At 44.0% G+C, this 16,662-nt stretch overlaps 1 protein-coding gene across 5 annotated transcripts in view; it reads right to left on the reverse strand.

The window, feature by feature from the left end:
- CGNL1 (cingulin like 1) overlaps window positions 1-16,662 on the reverse strand; it is a 175,479-nt gene that overhangs the window by 25,797 nt on the left and 133,020 nt on the right. For all 5 annotated transcript variants that reach the window (XM_040413897.1, XM_040413895.1, XM_040413896.1 and 2 more), the window contains exons 11-13: window positions 14,967-15,119; window positions 2,551-2,721; window positions 891-1,052 (exon numbers count right to left, since the gene is read on the reverse strand). In XM_040413897.1, coding sequence (XP_040269831.1) covers window positions 891-1,052; window positions 2,551-2,721; window positions 14,967-15,119 — 486 coding nt within the window. The remainder of the gene's footprint in view (window positions 1-890; window positions 1,053-2,550; window positions 2,722-14,966; window positions 15,120-16,662) is intronic.

The following is a 16,662-nucleotide window of genomic DNA, read 5'->3' on the forward strand; positions in this document are numbered from 1 at the left end:
CTTTTGGTAGTGGCTACGCCTTGTATTTCAGGACTGAGATGCAACACCAGGCACAGCCACTACCAAAGCTGTGTCTGGTAAAAAATGAAGGGTATATGGCACTTCAATCAGATGGTTAATTGAGGTACTAGGCATATATCAATGTGATACCGATGGCCTACCCTATTGCTAGCCTGAAATTAACAGTGCATGGGCCATTGCTTGAAATCTATGATCCTGCAACTAAGCAGGAACAGGTCGGGTGTCTGGCTGGAAGAGACATCAGGACACCCTGGAAAGAAGGCTACAGAGGTCTATTACTGCTTCTATCTGCCGCATTTTAGCAAAAATAGTATTTATGATGGAAGCAGGTCTGTGATGGCTAGGTGCCTGCTGTGCCAAATCAGGACACAACTGGTGGCCATTTCATCCTGTGTCTAGGGCTCCTATAGATGCCACACTGAGACCCACATGTTCTAAAGTAATCTAAAGGAGCCCAAAACGAAAAGATGAAATTATGCCAAAATTGGCATGTTCAGTCAACCATCTGTTGTATATTGTGGTGTACCAACTCTTCTCCAAAAACCGATGTTGAGCGTGTTGGATTTTAACATGTCCAATGCTTTGTTCTCAGATAAGCCACTGCCAGAGGTGTCCACTAGTGGCTTATTCCCCACACACACACACACACACACACACACTGATAGGGGACAGGGGTGGTGTTACAACTGTGTAAATACGGTCTTATGTGGATTCTGCAGAAGCAGATAAGGTTAACTGATCAAATAATATGGCAAATCCTTGAGACATTGCAGTCTCATTCCCATGAGTACTATATGGTCCACACCTCCGTGTTTATATTTTTTTTATTGAAACAGTTTTACCGTATATGCATCAGATAAAGATAATACCTCCATTGACTTCACTTGTTTTAAACGATCATCTTTCATATGGTTTTTGGCATCCAGTTCATACTGAAGATCTTTAATAGTCTGTTGTAGGAGATGGTTCTTGGTCAGCGACTCATCATGAGCTCTCTGGTGGTCTTGTAAATTTTCTTCCAAATGTCTGATCTAAGTGAAGTATAACATACATACAGTGATTTTCCTTGACACAATCCTGCTCCAGAGATAATATTAGTTACATTGGTGTTCCCAGGGTAGTGAAGGGCCACATTTCAAGTATAAAATAAAATAAGCAACAAAAATAGTAGTTTGTTCATCCAGGAGGCAGAAAGGGAATGCTGTACTCTCACAGAAGCTTTCCAACCATATCAAATGTGTGTCCCCAACATGTAGTTAGGCTGTACCTCAGATTACTGAAAAATCTGAGGCATCCAATTATGTAATTATCCAATATGCAAATATAAATGTAGATAACAAATATGACTGATAAGAGCAGGATATTCCCTTCCGATTTCTGTATGATGCAATGTTCTCATTTTCAGTTCTTGTGTGGATTAAAAGCAGAATCTACAGCCACACTTACTAGGTTTCCCTGATAACATTTGAAAATAAACCAATGGGAACACGTCATTAGAATCTCTTCATACTGCAGTCATAATTGGATGAGATAAGGTCAAGAAATCATTTCTTACCAAAGGGGTATTTCCAGGGTAAATAATTTCAATTAAAAATGGTCAGATAAAAAAAAAAAAATCATTACACACCTCGCTGATGACGCTGCTTCTGTTCGGCTGCTGCTGTGCTCCACTCTCTCTTCCTGGTCTTAGGCTCAACATGCAAGAAATGGTTTGGACTGCCTGCTCAGGCAATCACTGGCTGAGGAAAGTCTCCACTGTAGCCAGTGATTGGATGAGCGGGCAGTCCAAGCCATTTCCTGTGTGTGAAGCCTGAGACCATCAAATGGAGAGGAGCAGAGATGGAAGCAGCAGACAAACAGCAGAAGCGGAGCATCACTGAGGTAATGATTTAAAATACCAAACAAGGACATCTATCAGCAGATTTGTACCTATGACACTGGCTGACCTGTTACACGTGCACTTGGCAGCTGAATGCATCAGTGTTGTTCCCATTTTCATATTTTCATGTCAGACATTAATGGCATATCGCTAGGATATGTCATCCATGCCAGAAAGGTGCAGGTCCCACTTTTAGGACCCACTCCCATCTCCAGAATGGGTCCTCCGAAAGAGAAAATGTCTCTCAATTCACTGTTATGGGAAGTCCGAAAGTAGTCAAGCGGGAAAGCTTGGCTATTTTCGGAAGTCCAACGGTGATGAATAGAGAGTGCACTGCACAAATGTGTCCAATGCTCCGTTCTCTGCTATGGGACTGCTAGAAATAGCAGGGCCAATGTTATTTTCAAAACTTCCACAGCAGTGGGGTCCCTATTCACTTTGGGGAAGAGGTGAGACCTGCACCTATCTGACATTTATGGCATATCCTAGTGATATACAATCAGAGATGGGAATACCCTTTAAAATATTGAAGTGAATATTGTGTGAGACAAAGCAAAATGGGAAACTACAACTGGTAAAGAGGGGCACAGAGAACCGAAGCATAGTGTCAAATAGGTATAGTCAGTGTGACAAAGGTGACCCTAACCTACCTCCTCTTGTAGTTTTCTAATTGTCTGGTTGCACCTCTCCAACTCCAGGATTTTATCTTTTAGCTGTCTTTGCATTTCACCATTGTCTCTACGATTTTTTTCTTTATAGTCATCAAACTGCTTCTGAAGCTCCACTGTGGACGTCCGTGAAAACTCAACATGCTCTGATACCTAGAAGTAAAAAGAATATAAAATGTTATCTCCGACAATATAAACCATTTATTCTTACAAGTCATACACTATAAATGTAAGGCTCTGTGCATGCTTATGTCAAGGGTCCTGCTTTTACATGATCCATGACTTGATGGATACCATAAACTTTGCAAGTATGAGATAGCATAATTATATATATTTTTTTTAATTAAATAAAGCTATACGGGTTATAGCCTTAATTATAAATTCTGGCTTATTACCCTATGTTCACATCAGCGTTCTTACATCGTGTAGGCTACTCCACCAGCGGATCCTCCTTGATGAACACGACCGGACACTATATGACACCATTGACTATAATGGGATCCAGCCACTTTCCGGCACAAATGCTGGCTTTTGGACAGACAAAAAGTCCAGCATGTACAACTTTTTGCATTTTTACAGAATGTGGCTGGATACCATTATAGTCAATATGGATCTGGAGATGAAAGGCAGTATTCCACTATGCTGGATACGGTGAAATACGGCAGACCAGGTTACCAGATTTCTGAACGCATATGTGAACCTAACCTCACATACACACCATGCTTGATATGTTTGAATGGTACATACAACAAATGTATCTATTTTTTTTTTTAAATTCTTTATATTTTTATTTTGAAAATACGTAAAGTTAATACATAGACCAATTTAAAACAAATCAGTATATATAGTATAACAATCATACATATCCTTATATCCCCCCCCCCCCCCCATTGGCTGTCGTTCCCCTCAATTCTTACAAATACAACAAAACAGTAAATACATTAGAAATATCGACGTGGCTCTGCGTGCTGCTCTCCGCTTCCTTTCCATATCCTCATAAATTTTAATTTGTTGAAGGTATAGTTCCCACTCCCTTGAAGAGGGCTGGGAGGCAGAGCCCCAGTACTTCAGCAATATAGCTTTCGCCACCATCAAGCCTCTCATCCAAATCCGTCTAACCTGGGGGGGGACTTCTGTTTCTGAACCATAATCTCCTAAAATCACTATCAAGATCCCCGGGTTATAATTCATTGAAGATTCTTTTTGTAGAGCAAAGAAAACCTCATCCCAATATTTTCTTATTTTATTGCAACTCCAAAGCAAGTGGACATAGTTCGCATTAACATATCCACATTTGGGGCAGCAGCAGTCCCGGCCCCTATTTTGGGGAAATTTTCCTTGAATTTGGGGCGTATAATACAACCTATGGAGGATCTTGAATTGAATTAGTCTATGTGCACTGGAAACTGTCGCCCTTCTCACGTTCCTGTAAATAGTAGACCAATTTAGAGGAGGGCAATTCAACTCTTGCTCCCATTTACTTGGGCTTTTAAAAGGCGTTACAGTTGCCAGTGCCATTCGGAGTTTAGAATATAATCTAGATATTTTCACCTTCTCATCCTTCTGGGCGTAACAGTAATCAAAAAATATATTCTCTTGTGGGAAAATACGACCCCTATTCCTAGAGGCTTCAAATAAGTGTTTCAAACGTGCATACATAAATACATCTAATGGTGAACAATGATTAAATCCGAGTTCCGAAAGTGATTTAAAGCGACCTAAGTAAAAAAAAAAAAAAGGTGAGACACCATATAGATGCCATTTCGTGTCCAGTAACCAAAATCTGTAATTTTGAAGAACTCCTCCAGCGCCCCGTTCCCCCACAGAGGAGTGAAACCAAACGGACCGGAGACTTTAAGGATCAAATGTATTAGGGATCGACCGATTATCGGTTTGGCCGATATTATCGGCCGATATTGAGGATTTTGAACGTTATCGGTATCGGCATCTATTTTGCCGATATACCGATAACGTATTGGGAACACAGAACGCGCTGCTCTCAGCGCGTTCTGTGTTCCCTCCGCAGCACAGGGGAGAAGGAAGCAGTGTCTCCTCCCCCTGTGATGCTGCTGCCGCTGCCTCCAATGACAGGACGGAAGACAAGAGGAGGGGAGGGGCTGTGGCCGCTGCGCCACCAATGAAGATGAGTCTTTCATTAATTCAAATACAGGAGGCGGGAGCTGGCTGCAGAATCACATAGCCGGCTCCCGACCTCTATGAACGGCAGCTCCGGTCCGCGGTAGTTAACCTCTTAGGTGCCGCGGATCGCAGCTACCGCTCATAGAGGTCGGGAGCCGGCTATGTGATTCTGCAGCCAGCTCCCGCCTCCTGTATGTGAAAGAGAGGCCCCCCCCCCCCCCCCCCCCAGTTCTAATCATTGGTGGCAGTGGCCACAGGATCCCCTCTCCCCTGCTCCTCCGATGGGAGCCCCAGCAGTGTAAGCCTGGGGCTCCGATCGGTTACCATGACAGCCAGGACGCTATTGAAGCCCTGGCTGCCATAGTCAGCTCCATGCTGCTGTGTGCACAGAGCACAGGGCAGCAGGGAGAGTGCGAGATCCTATTCACTCTGATAGAGATCTATCAGGGTGAATGGGACAAGGGTTCTAGTCCCTAAGGGGGCTAAAAGTTAGTAAAAAAAATAAAACACAAAAATATTAAGTATAAATGAAAAAGATTTACAAAAAAAATAAAATAATAATACACGTTAACAATAAACATTAATTTTCAGCAGATTTGTGTAGGAAATTTATTTTTTTCCTCAAAAATAAAAATACCCAGAATATCGGTATAAATTATCGGCTATCGGCCTGAAAGTTGACAAATTATCGGTATCGGTATCGGCCCTAAAAAATCAATATCGGTCGATCCCTAAAATGTATCTATAACCTATTTTGGACCAGACTTACAAAAGTATCCTTTTGTAGCTAAAGTATACAATTGTTCAACCCTATCCTGGTGTATATGCCAGGCATACATAGCAGATGCAGTATAAACAGAAGTTTAGGGTCAATATCCATATTGCACACATTGCTTTTGAACTTTGTTTTTTTGCAGAGCATCAGTTCTCCTTCTATTTTGCCAAAAATGGAAGGACTTCACAGCAGGACAAAGCAAATGGTTCCTAAAGGGACCCATGGTTCTTTTGCCAAATGAGATATAAAGAACATAGACGACAAATGCGGCTGTGTAAACACGCTTTAATTGCACATACACATCCATTTAGATGCGTCTAGCCCTTTAACGAACTCCCATTGCTAATCACCTTGACAAACTGAAAGTGAATTCTGCAGCTAGTTAGGAGGTCTGTGATCCAAATAACTTTAGAGCTCATGACCGAGTAGACTATGTCAAAACAAGCAGTGGAACTGCCTGCTGAACTCCGACATAATGATTAACAACCATGCTGGATTTATTCCTGATATTGGTACACATTCCAGTAAAGCTATGGACTCCAGTGGCTACAGACTAGTTCATTCTGGAATTAAACAGAACCAACACATTACTTAATGAGTAATAATGGGAAAATATGTCCGCAGGAAACAGATGATTATGCAACTTCTTCAATCTGGGACATTACATTCCTACTAGAAGTTTAGGATAGAAAGACTAGGGGAATTTATCCTGCACTCTAGAATTCTGGCTTCAAAAATTAACAAAATAGGGCTTTGACTTTTTTGGGCTTATTTCCATTTTTACACTAGTAACTCCAGTTTTGAAACTGGGTGGAAAAGTGGACATGGTTAGCCTGTTGATTTCAGGCAGATTTATAAAAGTGCAACTTAAAAAAAATGTAGTCCAGTAAAGGGGTGGCATAGAAAGTAGAGTAACATATCATAACAGTAGTGTTAAGACTTAAAGATGCACCAAATATATCAAACACTGTGTGACATTAGATAAATCCGGCACAGATTGCATCAACGGAAACTATTGCCAAACTGACAAAGAAATTCCCCTTGCGATGTCTCCCCACCGTGTTTTACTGAATCTCATAGTAAAAAGAGATACGTATTTTATTAATGAGATTTAAAAGAACAAAAAATTCTAGCCAAAAATGTTAAAACATTTTTTTATTCTTCACCATCTAAGGCCTCATGCACACGACCGTTGTGTGCATCCGCGGCCGTTGTTCCGTTTTTTTTGCGGACCCATTGACTTTCAATGGGTCCGTGGAAAAATCGGAAAATGCACCGTTTTGCAGCCGCATCCGTGATCTGTGTTTCCTGTCAGTCAAAAAAATATGACCTGTCCTATTTTTTTGACTGACAACGGTTCACGGACCCATTCAAGTCAATGGGTCCGTGAAAAAACACGGATGCACACAAGATTGCCATCCGCGTCCGTCATCCTTGTCCGTAGGCTACTTTCACACACTTCGTGAAAACTCAGATCCGACAGTATATTCTAACACAGAGGCGTTCCCATGGTGATGGGGACGCTTCAGGTTAGAATATACTAAAAGAACTGTGTAGCCCCCCCCCCCTGTATTTAACTCATTGGTGGCCAGTGCGGCCCCCCCTCCCTCCCCTTGTATTTAACTCATTGGTGGCCAGTGCGGCCGGCCCCCCCTCCCTCCCTGCCTTGTATTTAACACATTGGTGGCCAGTGCGCCCGGCCCCTCCTCCCTCCCCCCCCATCATTGGTGGCAGCGGAGAGTTCCGATCGGAGTCCTAGTTTAATCGCTGGGGCTCCGATCGGTTACCATGGCAGCCAAGACGCTACTGCAGTCCTGGCTGCCATGGTTACTTAGCAATTTTAGAAGCATTATACTTACCTGCGATGTCTGTGACCGGCCGGGCGCTCCTTGTACTGGTAAGTGAAAGGTCTGTGCGGCGCATTGCTTATAGCACAGACCTTTCACTTACCAGTAGGAGGAGCGCCCGGCCGGTCACAGACATCGCAGGTAAGTATAATGCTTCTAAAATTGCTAAGTAACCATGGCAGCCAGGACTGCAGTAGCGTCCTGGTTGCCATGGTTACCGATCAGAGTCCCAGCGATTAAACTGGGACTCCGATCGGAACTCTCCGCTGCCACCAATGATGGGGGGGTGGGAGGGGGGGGGGGGGGCGGGCGCACTGGCCACCAATGTGTTAAATACAAGGGAGGGAGGGGGGGCCGGCCGCACTGGCCACTGATGTGTTAAATACAAGGGAGGGAGGGAGGGAGGGGGGGCCGGCCGCACTGGCCACCAATAAGTTAAATACAGGGGGGGAGGGAGGGGGGGTCTGCCCCCTGCTGCCTGGCAGCACCTGCCAGGCAGCAGGGGTCAGTCATGTACACAGTTCTTTTAGTATATTCTAACCTGAAGCGTCCCCATCACCATGGGAACGCCTCTGTGTTAGAATATACTGTCGGATCTGAGTTTCACGATCTAACTCAAATCCGATGGTATATTCTAACATAGAGGCGTTCCCATGGTGATGGGGACGCTTCAAGTTAAAATATACCATCGGATTGGAGAAAACTCCGATCCGATGGTATAATAGGGACTCCTGACTTTACATTGAAAGTCAATGGGGACGGATCCGTTTGCAATTGCACCATATTGTGTCAACGTCAAACGGATCCGTCCCCATTGACTTGCATTGTAAGTCAGGACGGATCCGTTTGGCTCCGCACGGCCAGGCGGACACCAAAACGACTTTTTTTTCATGTCCGTGGATCCTCCAAAAATCAAGGCAGACCCACGGACGAAAAAACGGTCACGGAACAACGGAAATCCGTTTTGCGGATCGCAAAAAAAAAGTCCGTGTGCATGAGACCTAACAGTGTGAAATCTCCCAAGGGATATAGGTAGCTGTACCAATGTTATCAGATACTATCTCACAGGATTTATCTGAGAACATGGGTTAGACAGAATATATAATCTGCAGCGCTGGGGTAAATAAGGAATTTCAATGCAGTCTCCAACAAGAGACCATGATAGCCTGCAGTCAGTCATGCACTCTGCTGGCTAGACTGATTGAGAACCTGAAACGTGTGCATCATAAAAGTGATTTACTATTTAAAATAGTAGATTTAAAAGGGTTTCTACCACTTCGTTTTTACATATTTAGCTGTCAGACACTAGCGATCCGCTAGTGTCTGCTCTACCAAACCATCCTAATATAACAGCTTATTGTGCTGCCGTTTCGCTAAAAAACGAACTTATATTGATATGCTAATGAGCCTCTAGGTGCTATGGGGGCGTCATTAGCACCTAGAGGCTCGGTCTACCTTCACAAACTGCCGCCGCCCAGCGCGTCCCTCCAGCCCGCCCATCTCCTCTGGAATGCGATCCTCCCTGTGAGCCAGCGGACGAATTTCGCGCATGCGCCGTGCGCGTATGTATTCGGCGCATGCGCAGTGAATGTCTGACCGCTTTCTGCACACAGACATCTCCACTGCGCCTGTTCCTCGGAGCACTATGACGTCATCGGCGCAGTGGAGATGTCTGAGCAGGGAAGTGGTCAGACATTCACTGCGCATGCGCCGAATACAGACGCGCACGGGGAGGATCGCATTCCGGAGGAGATGGGCGGGCTGGAGGGACGCGCTGGGCGGCGGCAGTTTGTGAAGGTAGACCGAGCCTCTAGGTGCTAATGACGCCCCCATAGCACCTAGAGGCTCATTAGCATATCAATATAAGTTCGTTTTTTAGCGAAACGGCAGCACAATAAGCTGTTATATTAGGATGGTTTGGTAGAGCAGACACTAGCGGATCGCTAGGGTCTGAAAGCTAATTAGGTGAAAACGAAGTGGTAGAAACCCTTTAATGATACTGGTGCACGGAGCAGAACTGCCAAGTGGTTAGCAATGTTGTCTTGCAACAATGGGGTCCTGGGTTCCAATCCAACCATGGATAAAAATATGCAAGCAATCATACTCCCATTTCATCCAAAGATATACTAAAAGATTACGTTAAATGACTTCCTTTGAAATTGGCAAGCCCTATTTTGGACAGAGACTGATGAATGGTGACAGTCTCAGTTGGAATGGTACTGAATGCTGGCACTATGCATCGACAGAAAATGGGGCACAACAAATGTGGCAAAACACCCACAGCTCTGAGCCTCTGACAATAAAGACAACAAAAGTGTTTAAAAAAAAAAAAAGAACATTTTTTTTTGTACAGAGTGTGAATGGGCCAAGTTCATCAGCAGTGCCCCACAGGCAGGCAATTCCCCCACTTAGAAGTGCCCTTGGTTCTCCGTGTAGAGCTGCTCGTCAACTCCTGTCTACTGCTCTGTTTGACAACTGTAGCGCTCAACCAAGAGACCTCTACGGCCATCAGTCATCAGGGGGGTTTGTGAAGCAATTCACTGCAGAGAGCCTTTCGGACAAAGTGCTGCACACAATAGTGCTAGTAAAAAGCATGGTATGGTAGGTTTAACCAACTGTCTGAACCCCAACCTAGGGCTGTCAGCAGTTTCAAAACTGCTGATGGACTCACTTTAAGGTGACTCCAAAGAAGAACTTTATATAAAAATAAAAAAAAAGGGGGGAACAGACACAGCCATAAGAAAACCATGCATGCTCCATGTAATAATGGGTAATGTGAAGTGCTAATTGTTACAGTTCTCCACTGCCGAGAAACAGTTGAGAACGATGACGATTCTTCTGAAGGTTAGAGCTACATGTCCATGTTACTGCTTTGTTAATGTTTAACGAGGACATTTTCTGTGGCTGCATACAAAGTACTATTTAGCAGACCAGATTTGCTAAATGCTGCCATTCTTCATCTCACTGCAGTGACCTGACTTACATGAGCAAGACGTTCTGTATAATTAAAGATCTATACTCTATGGTCAATTCATACGGTTAAGGCTTCATGCACACAACCGTGGTGTGTTTTGCTGTCCGCAAATCACGGATGGTGGCTGTAATTTGCGGAACGGCCCGTACAGCCTTTAATATAAATGCCTATTCTTGTCCGCAAAGCGCGGACAAGAATAGGACATGTTATATTTTTTTTGCAGGGACACTGAACGGAGCAATGGATGCGGACCAAAACAACGGCCGTGTGCATGAGGCCTAAAGCGTATAAATAACATATAACAGGCAATCTGAAGACTTAAAAGGCAGACTACTTTATAGGGGATACAGAGAAAAGGACATAGAGACAGCAAAAAAGAAAGCAGGGTCATTCACTCAGCAGGAATTGTTATATAGGGAAAAGAGACGAGTCCAAGACAAAAGGGAGAGATTCGTATTCACATTTAAGTATAGTCCGGCAGCTGGGGCTGGGAGAGATAACAGACTATAGACCACTTATAGCTTTTAAGAAATGCCACACCATTAAGGACAAAGTAGTGAGGAGCAGATTCCGAAGCAAGAAGGCAGACAACTGGTTATCATCCAATAGACCTGTGGGTAATCATAAATGCAGCAACTGCTCTTTTTGCAGTTACAACAGCCAGAGTAAATACCTGTCTTTTGGCGGGGTGTCACACACTGTGGCGCAGTTCATCACGTGTAAAAGCAATTATGTTGTCTATTTGGTGATTTGCCAGTGCGGTGCCTTCTATATAGGGAAAACCATTCGCCCTTTATTTGAAAGGTTTAGAGAACACTTAAATTCTCTAAAGACCAGCAAAGGATGCACTAGACTCATCGAACATGTCCGAAATAAGCATGGTGGTAATACTCGTTGCATTTCCTTTGCTGGGATTGAGCAGGTGCCGTACATGCCCCGAGGCGGGGACAGGCACCGTGCACCCCTGCAAAGGGTGGCAAGGTGGATAATGAGAGCTGAAGCCCTGGGTCCCCTGGGACTCAATAACAGGAATGACCTTAGTGTGTTTACTTGAAAACTGTCCAGGTATAACTCACCGATTCAGCTTGCTAGCTTGTATCTATTAAATGTAGCTTGTACTTCTGATTGGAGAAAAGAGAAGCGTCCGTGTTACCTAGGTGACCGGATGCAATGACGCTTATATATTGCGTGAGATAGCGCAATGAGGTCAGTAGCCAGACGAAGCGTGAAACGGCCGTCGCCGCGAACCTTTCCTGTGTCAAGAACCGTATGCTCCAGCCGAAGATTTTAATGTATGAATCAAGAATCGCTTTTATCCACACTGGTGAGTGCCGCCTTTTCTATTTACTTCTTCATATGGTTCTGTGAAATTAACCCTAGCCCTTTTGAAGACACCTCTCAGAAAATTGGCATAAATGTATAATAAGCGCACAAAAATAAGAAGTACATGGCACTTCCCTTTATTTCCTATGAACACAAATTAAATCAGACATTTGTTGCAGGAGCTGCTCAGCGATCATAGAATGTAAAGTGCTCTGTTCAAACCATTCACAGGGATTTGGGAACAACCCAAATTGTTAATGAATAACCAAAAGAAAACTCATCTTGATGAACAGTTCAGAAATAGAGCAGTGAAGCTGCAGAATGGCTCTTTGAAGCTGAAACTTAGAATTAAATTCCTTGAACTATGAAGGAAAGTATAAAGCCACGGCAATAAAATGTGGCAGTTTATTCCCAGATAATACCAAAACTGTCAGTTCTGCCTCCTGTGGAACAGTTTGGGGTTATACCTACAAAAATTTCTAAGTATTCATACCCTTTGAACAATTCCACATGTTTTCATGTTACACCCACAAACTTAAATGTATTTTATTGCGATTTTATGTGACAGACCAACACAATATAGCAAGTATATGTGAAGTGAAAAGAAAATAATACGTACATGGTTTTCAAAATTTTTTAGTAAATAACAATCTGGAAAGTGTGTTGTGAATTTGTATTCAGCCCCCCTGAGTCAGTACTTTGTAGGACCACCTTTCTCTGCAATTACAGCTACAAGTCTTTTGGGGTATCTAGAGGCTGAAATGTTTGCCCATTCTTGTTTGCAAAATAGCTCAAGCTCAGTCAGATTGGATGGAGAGCGTCTGTGAACAGCAATTCTCAAGTCTTGTCACAGATTAAAAATGGGATTTAGGTCTGGACTTTGACTGGGCCAGTCTAACACATGAATATGTTTTGATCTAAACTAAACATACAGCCAGAGCTATAATGGAATAGAGTCATTGTCCTGCTGGAAGGTGAACCTCTGCTCCAGTCACAAGTCTTTTGCAGCCTCCAGGATTGCCCTGTATATAGCTCCATCCATCTTCCCATCAAATCTGACCAGCTTCCTTGCCCCTGCTGAAGAAAAGCATCCCCAGAGCATGATGCTGCCACCACCACCATGTTTCACGGTGAGGACGATGTGTTCAGGGTAATATGCAGTGTTTTCTGTCATACAAAGCGTTTTGCATTTAGGCAAAAAAACGTTCAACTGACCAGAACACCTTCTTCCACGTTTACTGTGTCCTCTACATGTCAAAAGGCAAATGGAACTTCTCATGGCTTGCTTTCAAACTTTTCCATAAAGTCCAGATTTGTGGAGCACACGACTAATAGTTGTCCTGTGGACAGATTCTTTCACCTGAGCTGTGGATCACTGCAGCTCCTCCATGGGCCTCTTGGCTGCTTCTCTAATTAGTGTTCTCCTTGCTGAGCTGTCAGTTTAGGTGGATGCCATGTCTTGGTAGATTTGCAGTTGTGACATACTCCTTCCTTTTTCGGATGATGAATAGAACAGTGCTCTGTGATATGTTCAGAGCTTGGGATATTTTTTTACATCCTAACCCTGCTTTACACTTCTCCACAACTTTATCCCTGACCTGTCTGGCGTTTTCCTTGGTTTTCACGATGCTGTTTGATCACTAATGTTCTCTAACAAACCTCTGAGGCCTTCACAGAACAGCTGTAGTTATACTGAGAATAAACTACACATAAAGGTTGACTCGATTTACTAATTAGGTGACTTCTGAAGGCAATTGGTCACACTGGATTTTATTTAGGGGTATCAGAGTACAGGGAACTGAATACAAATGCATGCCATACTTTTCAGATTTTTATTTATAAAAAAATTTGAAAACCATGTTTTATTTTATTTTCACTTAAAACGTACTTGCTACTTTGTGTTGGTCTATCACTTAAAATCCCAATAAAATTCATTTAAGTTTCTGTAAAAAGAATGTGGAAAAGTTCAAGGGGAATGAATACTTTTTCAAGGCATATGTATGTGTTTGCTGTATCATTTTATTTATTTATTTTTGTAAATGTACAACCTTTTCGGTCAGGCAATCTCCCACAGGGGAAGGCCAAGTGCCTTACATACCCTGCAAAGGATAGCTGTAAACTGGAGCAGATTAGGATGAGCGTGTGCTGGCGCTTTAAGAGCCAGGGGATGTGAACGTGCCCTACAGACACAAAGAAGGACCACAGACAAAAAGCAACAAAGCGAGAAGAGAGGTGAGCGTTCTGAAGGACATGCCTGCTGGGAGCAGGAAATGTCGGCGGGCATGGACCACCAGTGTTACAAAATGTTTACCTGTGGTTCTCCCATTAACAAAGTGTCTTTTACCACTACTCACTAATCAAAATGGGTTATGTTGAACATTGATGCTGTGAGTTTTATTATTCCATGTATAATCACAGGACACCAATGGAAGAACCTAATGAAACAGGTTTAGTGCTTCTTGTAGGATTAATTATTAACATTATTATACTACTAAACATAAAATGGTATATAGTCATTTAAGATCAATTTACAACCGCATACCTTCCAACATGGATGAAATCAGCCAGGTTTTATAGGGTTGTTTTCCCATATTTTTATATTTTATTAGAACTAGCAGAGACAGTCAAATCCAGAAAAACACATCAAACTCGCTGACTGTTTGTGACTTAAAGATCATAGAAAAATATCTTTGTGTTTAAGTCATACTTTGCACGTACATCAGAAGTATACGAGGATTTTCCAACATATAACTCCGACATATGCCTATAGGCCCCATGTAAAACATAAAAGTATAGTGTGTGGTATGGATTTTTTCTGGATGCCTCTGCATTTAATAGCATATTTAGATCACTTTTAACCTCCTCAGGGTGAATGGAGGCCTGTGGATATGCTTGACATATATGGCAGAGTTTTCCCAGTTCATATGCCGAACATTCAATGCACCCTTACCCAGGTGCCTGAAAACATCTACAAGCAGGGCATCAATCAACTGTGTTTAGCATATACACAGGACAACACGCTGAGTTAGCAAAGGAAAAAATATAAAATAGCATAGCATATTATGCACTTAGTCTGGGATCAGTGGACCCCAATGAAATGCTGGATCCTAAAACTTTCCAGATTAAACATCAGATGGATCATCAGAGTTGTTTTTTTTTATCTTTGTTCAGTCTACAGCCTCTGGTCTTCTGACATTCTGATTTCTTAGGTCAGTACGGTACTGTCCAAACTACAAAATGTCAGAAGAATTGCACTGTATATTTTGTGTAACTTCTGTATTGCCTCTACAGTACTAAGTGCCAACACCCTTTTTTTAACCAGTCAAACACCAGCACACACCTCTTTCTGTAATCGCTCAATGGTCTTGTCCAGCTGCCAGCGTTCACTCTCCATTTCATTTTTCAGGTTTCTTAGTTGTTCTTTCTGATAAGATTCATCTTTTAACCTTTCGGATAGCTGTTGATGTTCATGGCTGATCCTATTAAGGCTTCTCTGGAATTCACAAACAGGAATATCTGGGTCAATAAAGGTAATTATAAGAGATTTCTTGTTCTTTGCTTTAGTATTCCATGAATGCTCTAGCACAGGGGTCAGCAACCTTCGGCACTCCAGCTGCTTTGAAACTACAATTCCCAGCATGCTCCATTCATTTTTATGGGAGTTCGGAGAAGAGAAGAGTAAGTATGCATGCTGGGTTTTGTAGTTTCACAACAGCTGGAGTGCAGGAGGCTCCCTACGCCTGCTCTAGCGGTTTCCTGGTTGGATGCTGGGGCCATGAATCATAATGGTGGGGAGGTATTGGGGAGCTTAAAGGGGTTTTCCGGGAAATATTTCCTAGAATGTGAGCAGGACTGGTTGCCACCACTTGCAGAGCTGTCTAGGGCAGTGGTGGGCAAACGTTTTAGTCAACTGAGCCAAATATCAACAAAACCGCGATTGAAATTTCTTTTAAGAGCCAAATTTTTTCCCTACCCGGGAACTTTCACTACCCTCGTCACTTCCTGTTGTGACGCAGCACGTTCCGACGTTTGGAAGGAGGAGGTTCCTAATAGTGGGAGGAAATATAGGTAATATGGGTGATATGAGATGTACACGCCCTCTCCAGCTTTGCTAGGTGAAATGGCACATTTCTCCAGCAGTGTCAGTGCCAGCACATGCACAGACATCTCTCTCATGAATCTGAGATGTCTGTGCATGTGCTGGCACTGCTGGAGAAATGTGCCATGGGGCCGCCCTGGTTCTGTGTGGACTGGAGAAATGTGCATTGTGTGCCATGGGGCCGCTGCCGCCCTGGTTCTGTGTGGACTGGAGAAATGTGCATTGGGGGGGGGGGGGGGGAGTCATGAGAGAGATGTCTGTGCATGATCTGGCACTGCTGGAGAAATGTGTGCCATGGGGCCGCCCTGGTTCTGTCACATCTCTCTCATGACTCCCCCCCCATGCACATTTCTCCAGTTCAAACAGAACCAGGGAGGCCCCATGGCACATTTCTCCAGCAGTGCCAGTGCCAGCACATGTAGAGACATCTCTCTCATGACTGCCGCCCCCCCCCCAATCCAATGCACATTTCTCCAGTCCAAAAAACAGAACCAGGGGGCGGGCTAGTACCCTGGCTAGCACTACTGGGACAGGTGAGACGGTGGGAATGGGATCCAGTAGCTAAGTTGTTATAATTAATCAACCTACCTACCTGGCTGCCTCCTGTCACAGTCTCAGAAGATTCTTCTTCTTGTGGGCGTCGGGCCGCAGGCCTTCCCTGGCAGAGTCTGGGCTGTGGCTGGCTGCCGCTGCTCGCTCCTTCTTCTTCTCTGCTCTGGGGGCGGAGCTGTGGCAACGTCAGACAGACGCGAAGACATGCCTGCCTGTGCGGCAGCGGCGGCACGCTCACTCACAGCCACCGCTCGAGTCTCTTAAAGAGGCAGGCAGAGCGGGGCTCAGAGCGGCCGGTGGCGGGGGGGCCCCCTCCTTTCCATATTAGTCCGGACCGCGCGCCGCCCAGGACTCCATGCGCAGCTGCGCTTAGCGTAACAGAGTT

This window comes from Bufo bufo, chromosome 1 (genome assembly GCF_905171765.1).
Source record: "Bufo bufo chromosome 1, aBufBuf1.1, whole genome shotgun sequence".
In the NCBI taxonomy this organism is placed as follows: domain Eukaryota; kingdom Metazoa; phylum Chordata; class Amphibia; order Anura; family Bufonidae; genus Bufo; species Bufo bufo.